We start from the raw sequence: 11,784 nt of genomic DNA, 5'->3' as shown, positions 1-11,784 counted from the left end.
GTAGCTGGAGGGTCTTATTGAAACGTTCCTACTTCCGGGTTAAAGTTCAAATACGGTGAACGCACTTTACCATCACATGTGAGTTTGTTGTCCTTACAATGTTGCGTAGAATTCAAATGATAAGAGCTGAGTCAGTAAATAATTCACTCTGTTAAGTCTGTAGCAGTGTATCTCCAAACATGAAGTAAGTAACATTTTCATTTTTGGTCCAGATTTCTGTGGACTGTCACTTATTTGTGTGTGATATTTGAATAAATCAATAAATGTACAACTACAAGTTCCAACACTTATATTATAAGTTATATTTAATTTATGCATTGAATCATGCTGTGTTATTGCAGGTTGAATATTGATGGTTTGTTGGTTTACTTTCCCTATGACTATATTTATCCTGAGCAGTACACGTATATGCAGGAACTGAAACGAGCTCTAGATGCCAAGGTACATACATATAGGAATTAACTTTAACATCATACATACATGCATACATTTTATAAATATGACATAGTATACATATTATTAGGTATGTCAATTGCATTGTCACAATTTTAAAGCATTTCCAGGTACAGTGTCTTCATATTTCAGTGAACCGCTAGTGACTTGAAGATAAAGTGCATATTAACATAACCTAGGAAATGCTCCCTTTGGGACAATCAATTTTTAAAAGGGAAATTATATCACTTTTCCTGTGATGCAGAAAGAGATAAGATAGATGGATGGATGGTGGGAGGGAGGGAGGAAGGGAGGGATGGACAGACGGATGGCTGGCTGGATGGATGGACAGACTGGCTGACTGACTGATCATGTATGTGACAGTGTAAACAGCAACACAGAGAACTGTTTCTCGTCAGCATGCACATCACCTACATTCTCTCGCACCAGTCTTCTTTTTGTCATGTCTGTCCAGCCAATGCAGTCTGCAGATCTGTGTGAAAAACACAAAAATAACCCTTCCTACTTCAGTGAAGACAACGGCAGATCCAATCATGAAAATAAAAACTATATATACATACACACTTGCTCTAAAGTACTAAATAAAACGAACAGTGTAGTAACTGCCATAAATAGTAGACTTAGTGACAGATTTGTTGAGAATAATAATAAAACAAATTGCATCCTCGCACCACTTTAGACAAAATGTCCTGACCAGAAACAAGTCTCCTTTTTTTTGGCCTAATGGTAACCTGCATTATGAAAACTTACATCTTGGCTTTATTGGTACAGAAATAAAACCACACATCTCACTATTGATATAATGTTTATGTGAATTATTTTATTCCTTACTTTCTTACCAGGGTCACTGTGTGCTGGAGATGCCTTCTGGTACTGGTAAAACAGTATCTCTGCTGTCCCTTATCATTGCCTACCAGAAAGCCCATCCATTAGAAGTAACAAAACTCATCTATTGCTCCAGAACAGTTCCAGAGATTGAAAAGGTGATGTAGGACATGTACATATATAAACTATGAAAATAAAAACTATATATATACATATCTCTATTTCAGTTATCATTACTATATTAAGGCTTATCAATGTTAACAAAAAGTTGATTTCAATGTTACTGGAAATGTGTTTCATCCAGTAAACATGCAAAAGTAATCTTTTACGTCCTCGCTCCCCATTTAAAAATAAGTTTGATAAGGAATAACCTTGTGAGATGCACTTATTATATAACATATAATAATAATGATGCATGTACATTTCATATAATAGGTATTCATATCACATCTGCAACATTTTAAAAATAAATATTGTCAAATATGAATTTATGCTGCAAAGAACAATCAAATGTTTGGTTAGTATGAATTGATAAAAATTGTAAAAAGCAAATTACCGAATTAATGTAATTCACTAACTGCATCATAAAATACATAAAACATACAAATATTCTCGTCAAACAAACATTTTGTTTTCACTGTCAATGTTAGTTCATTGATATCAGACATGGTATGAATAGTTTTTAAAGATCTGATATTTTGGTTGTTTAATAACAGGTTTTGGAAGAGTTGAAGAATTTGATGGAATACTACAAAAAAGAGACTGGAGAAGATCCTAACATTCTAGGATTGGCATTGACATCAAGAAGGAATTTATGTATTCATCCAGAAGTATGTACCACTGTCATAATGTTCATTTCGAATGAACTTACAAGACTATCTTGACATGTTCATCAATTATCCGTTGAGTTCAGTTTGTGGTCTATGCCCAAATATGAGTAAAGCTCTGGACTTTTAAAAGCTGCAGTTGAGAACAAATGAACAAATTTGAACAAATTTATGGTGACAATTTCATTTATCCCAGGCCAGAAAATATGAAAGATACAGAGAATTATTTAGCCCCAGATAGTTGTTGTAGTTGTCCAAACTGTTGTTTGTCAGACTTATAAAAGTTCATCCACAACAGGAGAATGATTCCATGTAATCTTTATTAAGATAACACTAATCCAATGACCCGGGATTAAAACAAAGCCCTTTAAATGTGTCACTGTTGACAAAGTACAAGTGTGTCACTCACTTGCAACCACACGACAGAAAAACCAATAGCATTGTTTCCATCCTAATTTCACTTTGTTTGAATACAAGATTTGCCTGCATTAGGTTTCTTTCTTGTTATGTGAGCTTGACAGTCTGAAAACCTGGTAGACTTGTGATAATGATGTTGTCGTCATATTTTCCTTTCACAGGTCAGCAGAAGTAGTGTAGGTAAAGTTGTTGACAGTCAGTGTTTCAGTCTAACAGCTTCACATGTCAGAGAAAGACACCGACACAATCCAACGATACCAGTATGTACATTTTATGAAGTAAGTATTTCGCAACTGCTACCAACATATGTGATTTGCATTCTTAGTTTGTATGGACTATACAATGTAGTATAGTTTTCTCATTTAAAATATGAAGTCTAGTCAAAGAAACAGTAAGGTTTGCTTTTTAATATAACTGTTGTACGTAGAATGAAGGCAGTTGGTTTTGTATATGGACATAGACACATCTAACTTCCTTCATAGACAAATTCAATTGGTCATTTGATGTTTCTGCAATACTCATATCAAATAATTGATATTCTATCTTAAGCTGTCATACTTGCCTACAGTAAACTGGCAAACAAGAAATTGTACTTTTAACTGAACTTTAAACTCTATTTCATCATAATATTAAACTGTTCTTATTACAGCTTTCAACATATACTGACCAAATGAAAATATAAACAGACACTCAATATGAACATTAGGAAATAATCGGTGACCCGGTTACTGTTATGTACTCATCTGCTAGTGCACATGTTAATGAATTTTACATTGATGTGTTGTTAGGATTTTGATGCGATTGGTAGAGAGACTCCATTGCCATCAGGTATTTACAGTATAGATGATATGAAAGACTTTGGAAGACAACGTAATTGGTGTCCATATTTCATGGCTAGGTATTCAGTAAGTATCAAATGTATGTGGATATTTTACATAAACAGTGGAGTGATACATGTTGATAAGATTCCTCAGCCTCTTGATCTCTCTGATTTCAGCCAGTGCATTGCATATGTAGTTTGAAGGTGTTATTATAATGAAATATGCTTACACAGGCAAACAAACTGGAATTTGTTTAAGAAATACATTTCGTGATGAATTTAATTATAACTTAAGGTCAAAAGTTAATGGTTGTAACATGTTCCATCAGCATTGTGAACAAATTATCAACATTACACACACACACACACACACATGCACGCATGCACATAAACACACACACATAAACACATTTATTCTCAAACAGCAGTGAAGAGTTTCTTTAAGACTTGTGCTCTGATGATGGATGATAAATGTAGATATAACGATAAAAGATATAGTCCAACATTATCTGTTTCGTGAACAATTGTTTAATCAGAATTTGAACCATGCAATAAAATGAATTTTATCATGAGAATTAACTGTACCTAATGTTTTATTTGTTTTGATTACAGATTTTACATGCCAACATAATTGTATATAGTTATCACTATTTACTGGACCCAAAAATTGCTGACATTGTCTCTAAAGAATTCGCCAAGAATTCTGTTGTTGTCTTTGATGAAGCCCACAATATTGGTATGTGGAATAAGTTGTCTCATTCAACAAGTTTGGTATATTAATCACAATGAAGAATGTAAATAGCTGAATTCCTTTCTGCTTTTCTCTATCCCATATACACATCAGACTCTTATTAAAAGCATTGTTGGTGGCTAAGTGGTTAAACCACTTGCCTCTTACCACTGCAGCTAGGGATAAAATTAACCATGCTGTAAGTAAGAAAAGTGTCGTTCAGTTTGACTCTACGTACCGAACAACGTAGGTTTTCCCCGGGTACTCCGGTTTTCTTCTGCATTAACACTGAACCCATGAGGGATGGCCCTCACTGGACTTCTTAGGAGACAAGTGTTTATATACTTTAAAGAACTATCCAATATAAATAAAGATTTTTTATTATTATTTATATTTTATGCACTATATCGAATTTGTAGCCAATTTTGGAAGTAATGAAGACATGTTGAAAATAATTGGTGAATTGAGGAAATTATTTTAGAAGATAATTCTTTTTGCCGGTAACAAGTCTATATAACCCATTTGCATTTCATTAGTTATGTAGTGCATTTCTAATATATGAAGTCATGGAAAATTTCAAATTAGAGTTTTCATGTTTTGAAAAAAATTTGTTCAAAATGTTTATGATTACATATGATTAATACAATTATGACATGATATAGTTCATATGACAGTCATCACCTATATTAGTTATGTTAATATATTCATTATCAGTTTGTAGACAAGAAAAACATTCACATATCCATAACCCCAGTGGTAAACTCTTTTAGCAATTTGACAGCTTACTAACTGTACTTATTGTTTTATTTCTAGATAATGTGTGTATAGATTCACTGAGTGTAAACATTACAAGGAGAACACTAGAAAAATGTCAGACCAATGTAGAGACTTTACAGACAGCAATTAGCAAGTAAGTGTGGTTAAAATGGTAGATGCAAAATATCAAAGAGTAGTGAAAAGACTGTATATCTATGGTATTACAAGTGTGATAAAATCAGTGTCACATGAAAAGTGTTCTCTCAAATCAAAAACTTAGGGCATATGTCATTTTAGTATTAATGATCAAAAACTGTAAACATCCGTCATGGGACATATGCTAACAGTAGTGAATGTATATTTCTCAAATCTCTAAATTTCTTTGTATCTGTATTCTTGTCCGTCAAATATAGAGAACACATTCAATGAATTTATGTTGTATTTTTTTTTCACAATAGAATTAAGGAGAAGGATGCTAACCGTCTAAGACAAGAATACCAAAGACTAGTGGAGGGTCTTAGAGAAGCTAGTGTTGCCAGGGAAACCGATGTACAACTTGCCAATCCTGTGCTACCAGATGAAATCTTACAAGGTACAGAATTACAGTATAATTTCTTAACCTAATTTCTTCAGCCCAATGTCTAAGCTATTGTATGCTATCATGTTATAAACGTTGTCTTTTAAAACTGAAGCTGACAATGATATTAATGATAATCAGTTACTTCTATTGCATGCAGAGTTCAATCAGAAAAATCAGAATTATTTTCAGAAACTTTTCAAATACTAATACTTCTACTATATAAAGTTGCAATGTATGCATTTATTCTGTTATTTCTAGGATTTTATCAGACACCTCACCTCCAGAGTTTTATTTTACAAAAATGCTTCTGGGGCTTGTCAAACAGGTATAATGCAAATTACAAAGTAACCAATTATTTCCCAAAGTTATGATAAGCAAATGTAACAATAGTCAGCATTAATAATGAGTGCCCATTTTGTTTCAGAAATCTCAAGGCAATTCTAAAAAATTCATGATTCTTAAACTCATTTTGCAATTATATTGATTTTAATTTTCTTTTTCAGAGGCTGTTCCTGGTAATATTAGAAATGCTGAACATTTCATAGGATTTATGAAAAGATTCCTTGAGTACTTAAAGACTAGACTACGAGTACAACATGTCGTGTCAGAAAGTCCACCATCATTCTTGAAAGATATCTATAGTAAAGTTTGTATTGAAAGGAAACCACTCAGGTGAGTATAGATTGATGAAATACATATTCGGTAATATTAAAATTCCTTTCATAGGGAGGGTGATGAGATGTTTTGTTTTATTCAGTAAATTTGTTCACACAAAACAAGCAGGTATGAAAATTAAGACACCATAATGAGTCCACTTGTGCCAGAAACTGTACTATTGTGACCATATTTTTATATATCTTTCCTGCTTTAGGTTTTGTTCTGAAAGACTACATTCCTTATTGAGAGTACTAGAACTATCTGAAATTCAAGACTTGTCCTCTATCAGCCTTGTTGCTAACTTTGCTACTCTCGTCAGCACCTATACTAAAGGTCAGTGATTTGTTTATCTATGTTTTGTTTATGCATGACTTTACATACCTCTGTTTGTTTGTTTGTTTGTTTGTTTGTCTGTTGACTTCTCAAGCATGTCATCATTTGAAGTTCTCCGTCAACATGTACTTGCAAGAGCAAGCAGGAAAATCGTTCACCATGAAAAGTATTAGTTGATGCAGTAGTAAAGATTTACTCTTGTTTGCAACTTCTCAAGAACAATTGAATATGCTATTTGCTCAAATCCACACTTCTGTCAGTTACATGCAGCTGGATAGGACTTTTATATATAATCTAATTAAAGTACAGTTCCAAGGTTTAATTTCTCTTATTCATTGCTATAGATGTATACTCTGTGCTTCTCCAATTTTAACAAATAATTTGAAATATTTGGCAAATTATTTGAAGCGGTTTTATATTATTTTTGTAGGTTTTAGTTTGATAATAGAGCCATTTGATGACAGAACACCTACAATACCAAACCCAGTCTTACACTTTAGGTGAGTAGTTTGGCAAATACTTTCAAATTGCATCTAATTACTGGTTTTGTGTTGTTCATTTGTGTTGTTCAACATTACATCTAATCTTAAAGTGAGCGAGTGGGTGAGTAGGTAGGTGGGTGGGCGGTTCGATTTGCTGGTGAGTGAATGTGTGAGTGAGTGACAGTGAGTGAGTGTGTGTGTGTGAGTGAATGAATGAATGAATGAATGAATGAATGAATGAATGAATGGTTCAGTGACTAAGCAAGCATTAGTGAATGATAAAGTAAGTCAAGAAGTGAGTGGATGAGCAAGCAAGTGTACTGAAATGTTATCTTTTCTCTATGACAGCTGTATGGATGCTTCTATTGCCATTAAACCTGTCTTTGATAGGTTTCAGTCAGTGGTCATTACATCAGGGGTAAGTGCTATCAAGATTTTGTTACATACCGCAATTTACACATGCAATCTTGCCATTGTTCCAGATAGTAACATCAGGGATAGTTTTTGGTCAAGTGACACTTACATCGCCCGCAGACATTATTAAATATAAAGGTTCCTGTACCTTATCTAATAAATCATGATGTTCGAGAGACTCAAATTTTGTCAATCTAATATCTGTAGGATGAAACTTGAATATCATCAGTAAGAAATCAAGTAAACTTTCAGATTTTACTGATTTTACTTTCAGATGTTATTTGAAATTGCATTATGCATATTACATTCTAATAACTTGTTTTCATTTGTCTCACAGACACTGTCACCATTAGATATGTATCCCAAGATTTTAGATTTCAGACCAGTTACTATGTCATCCTTTACTATGTCACTGGCAAGGAACTGTATTTGTCCAATGGTAAGTTTGTATGACTCTTTTACACAGATGACAACACACTTTATTCAAATTCCAGTCACTTCTATGAACGCATGTTTTCAGTTATCATTGTAACCATTTATATTATTGTTGTTACTGATGCCTCTTGCTTGCTTTTATAAATCAAATACTGTAGATTGTTGGTAGAGGCAATGATCAGGTGGCCATCACTTCCAAATTCGAGAGCAGAGAAGACATGGCAGTCATTCGTAACTATGGCAACCTGTTGGTAGAAATGGCCAACATTGTACCAGATGGTGTTGTTTGTTTCTTCCCCAGTTATGTTTACATGGTAAGTAGTCGAGTGTGACAAAAAAATTCATCCTCCAATCTCTCTCTCTCTCTCTCTCTCTCTCTCTCTCTCTCTCTCTCTCTCTCTCTCTCTCTCTCTCTCTCTCTCTCTCTCTCTCTCTCTCCCCCTTCTCTACTACTATACATGTAAATATTTATCTATGGGAGCAGATATTATATAATATTATACACCTTGTTTCTTGATGTCTCCATGAATTATCGAACCAAATTTATAAGATATCCTAAACTAATTTCTCTTCTGTATTGTAGGAGTCTATAGTTGCCAGTTGGTATGAACAAGGAATCATTGATAACATTCAGAAGAAGAAATTATTATTCATTGAAACTCAAGATGCTGCAGAGACCAGTGTAGCTTTGCATAACTATCAAAAGGTAAATATGATCCTTCATTCACAGTAATGGTTCTTAGCTAATCATGTCTTTATGATATGTATTAACCAGATTGCAAAGTATTTTACATAATTTGAAACTTATGAATTATTCTTAAATCATTGCTGTATAAATATTGTAAAAACACTCAAATTACATGTCGATATCATATCCCATTTGTGTGTCTTCACACTCTTTGAGCGTGTGAATTTATGTGAACTAGATGCTGTGTTTGGTAATTTAAATCAAATTTAAGTCACAAAACTCTTTCTTTATTCCAATCTGTAGGCATGTGAAAACGGACGAGGTGCAATTTTGTTGTCAGTTGCCAGGGGTAAAGTGTCTGAAGGAATTGATTTTGGTAAGGAACATTAAATCTCTTGTAAGTTCTATTACCTATCAGTGTATATAGGTTTTATCCCTAAAATGAATTGAAATGTGTATGAGTACATATGTGGTAATATAGGGTGAATGAAATATAGTGTCTGTAGATAGTATTTAGGGAAGTTGCTGCAAAGGTAAATGTAACTTACAAATGATACCATATTCTACATTGTCACTTGAATGTTCTGAATATGACCATTATCAGCAAGTACTTTTGATCACTCATTTAAACTTGAATGGTAATTTACAATCAAATGCTACCGTGATTATAGAGTTCCACAAAATGGCCATGAATTTCCAACCATAGAACGTACTTTCTTGGATATTCAATTCAGTTGCAAATGATGACAATAATTCTAAGAATATACTAAATTTATTTCCAATTTCAGATCATCACCTTGGTAGAGCTGTCATTATGTTTGGTATTCCATATGTCTACACTCAAAGTAGGATATTGAAGGCACGACTGGAGTATCTCAGAGACCAGTATCAGATTAGAGAGAATGATTTTTTAACATTTGATGCCATGAGACATGCAGCACAGGTATGTGTACACCTTCGTCTGATTTTAATTCATCACTGTCCCAAAGCATATCTATTCCTTTGTTAACTTTTAGAAACTAGTTGTATGGTAGTCAGGATGTATGGGGCAATATCTTTAATTGTAGCACAGTGACATGGACACCTTAGTCTAATTTGAACTCATCACCATGGTAACAGTATCTAGTACACCTTACATGTAGTTTAATATGAACTTGTTACTGTGCCAAAGTGTATCTATTCATTTGTTAACCTTGAAAAAAATTGGAAAGTAGGCAGTACATATGAAGCATTGTATGAAATATTGTACCCTGCATGATTGGTATTGTTATGTTCATCATTGAATGAAATTGTGATCTGCATATTTTGTACTTTTGATTAATTTTTGTTTGTCATCTTTTTGTTTAGTGTGTTGGTAGAGCTATGAGAGGCAAGACTGACTATGGCATCATGATATTTGCTGATAAGGTAACTGTTGGTGTTATGAACATATTCAGTTACATGACTACTTGTGTGTACATGTAACCATGTTGAAAAGAAACGTCTTCTGTGGCTTTTTATTAACAGTGTATACATACATAAGGTAGTATGTATTGTAAGGTATTATTGTTACACTGGTCTGTCCAAAGTGACACCTTCATTGTTATTACATAAGGTAGTAAATACATGTATTTTATATTTTAACAATTAAACAAGTATATTTATGAAAAGTCAGTCTAAAACAAGATCTTTTGAACAAATTATAATTTGAATACACATTGACAATCAGCTTTAAACTATTGGTCCCAGGAGCCCTTGTGCATATGCTCAGGAAAAAAACCTTTCTTCCATTCACAGCAGAGTGTTATTTCAAGCATTTGATATCTGTTAGTGTGTTTCAATATTATCTCTTTTCATTTACAGAGATTTTCTAGGGCAGATAAGAGAGGTAAACTACCAAAATGGATCCAGGAACATTTGATGGATAGTGTACTTAACCTTTCCACTGATGAAGCTATTCAGGTGGCTAAGAAATTCCTCAGACATATGGCACAGCCTTTTAGGAGGGTAAGTCAATCCGGTATCACAGTATCTCTTAGTACATGACTGTTTTAACTCTTTACCATATATGAAATGTTTGAGAATTAACAAATTGAAGTTAATCAAAACAAGCCCTGTGATATTGAACAGTCAAATAACATCGGGACAAATAAATGCAAGAATCATATAACATATATAATAGGTGATTTGATGATATTTATCCCATAGGAAACTTTTTGAGATATTTTGATCTGTACGTAGTGTAGAATAAATTAGGAAATAGGAAAACAATTGGACGACTGAAAGAAACTGTTTAATGTCATTTAGTCATAAAACAGTGTTTGTTAACATGATGCAAAGAAGATGTTTGGAGTAAATGTTCTTTTATCACATTATGTGTTGTTATTTTGATCAACAGGAAGATCAACTTGGTTTGTCTTTGTTGACATTGGACCAATTAGAAAGTGAAGAAATGCAGAAAAGAATAGAACAGACAGCACATCAAATGTAAACCCAGCTGGTAGCTCTACAGCTAATGCTCCAACTCAACTCCAACTGCAAAACCCTGTTAAAAATACAGGTGAATTTAGGATTGTATCATTACAACAATCTTGTAATGATACAAGAACCATGTACAACCACTCTTCTCTGTGTGTGAATTCAATAAGTATTGAATAAAGTAAAAGAAACATACATTAAGATGATTTACACCTCACTTCACTGCCACATTAAGTTCAGAATTTCTATATCCTGCACAGGAGGAGACAATAAGTGCCTTTGACAGAGTCGGGTCAGGATATGTAGAATATATCTATTTTCTTACCGCTGTCAGACTGTCCCTGTTCCAGAGGTACTAAGAGAAGTTTTCATACAATACCACAAGGGATTTGATTTCTGTTGGAATCAAGAATTAACTCTTTTACTGGGATTTTATTTTCACCAAGGGTATTTTTAGGAAATTTATTCTTTGTGATATTATTACAACAAATGGAGAAGACCAATTTTGAACCTCAGAATTAGTGTTTAATGTAAAGAAATGGGAAAAAAAGTTGTCCTCTATGTAACTATCAGTTTGTCCAAAAAAGCACAAAGCCTTTTAATGTACTTTAACTAGATTACTATCAGTTTGTTTATAAAAGCACAACACTTCATCGTTTTGATGCATTTAATGTACTTTAACTAGATTTGGTGTTCTTCATGTAATACACAGGAATCCATTTCACTTGAAGTAATGTCATCTGGCTCAACAAAAATCTTACTAGCATTTCTAAATTTCATCTTCTGAGTGACAAAAACTTTATTATACTGCTTCTTTTCATGGTCTGGAGTGACAAAAAATCTTACCAACGTTGCTACATTTTCTTGTGTGAGCTAATATCAACTTAGTACATTGTTGCTAATTTTTATA

The 11,784-nt window shown here is 33.3% G+C and overlaps 1 protein-coding gene across 1 annotated transcript; it reads left to right on the top strand.

Moving 5' to 3' along the window:
• The first annotated feature begins 82 nt into the window (after positions 1 to 82).
• On the top strand, positions 83 to 11,148 carry LOC144449890 (general transcription and DNA repair factor IIH helicase subunit XPD-like). The gene is made up of 21 exons (XM_078140439.1): positions 83 to 184; positions 342 to 441; positions 1,296 to 1,436; positions 1,995 to 2,108; positions 2,684 to 2,800; positions 3,311 to 3,427; positions 3,955 to 4,078; positions 4,886 to 4,982; positions 5,287 to 5,420; positions 5,912 to 6,080; positions 6,280 to 6,398; positions 6,829 to 6,898; positions 7,229 to 7,298; positions 7,632 to 7,733; positions 7,888 to 8,043; positions 8,313 to 8,435; positions 8,721 to 8,793; positions 9,206 to 9,360; positions 9,765 to 9,824; positions 10,260 to 10,403; positions 10,795 to 11,148. Exons 1-21 carry the CDS (start codon positions 180 to 182, stop codon positions 10,885 to 10,887), a joined length of 2,283 nt encoding a protein of 760 aa, XP_077996565.1. The 5' UTR covers positions 83 to 179; the 3' UTR covers positions 10,888 to 11,148.
• Positions 11,149 to 11,784: the final 636 nt, after the last annotated feature.

This window comes from Glandiceps talaboti, chromosome 2 (genome assembly GCF_964340395.1).
Source record: "Glandiceps talaboti chromosome 2, keGlaTala1.1, whole genome shotgun sequence".
Taxonomy (NCBI): Eukaryota; Metazoa; Hemichordata; class Enteropneusta; family Spengelidae; genus Glandiceps; species Glandiceps talaboti.
Note: the sequence above shows the minus strand (reverse complement) of the source record. Positions and strands in the feature narration are given on the sequence as shown.

What these genes read in the sequence shown, in the direction of transcription:
- LOC144449890 (XM_078140439.1), top strand. An exon ending in CGTCAGCACCTATACTAAAG is followed by an intron (nt 6,399 to 6,828) that starts GTCAGTGATTTG and finishes TTATTTTTGTAG; the next exon opens with GTTTTAGTTTGATAATAGAG. An exon ending in CAGTGGTCATTACATCAGGG is followed by an intron (nt 7,299 to 7,631) that starts GTAAGTGCTATC and finishes TTTGTCTCACAG; the next exon opens with ACACTGTCACCATTAGATAT.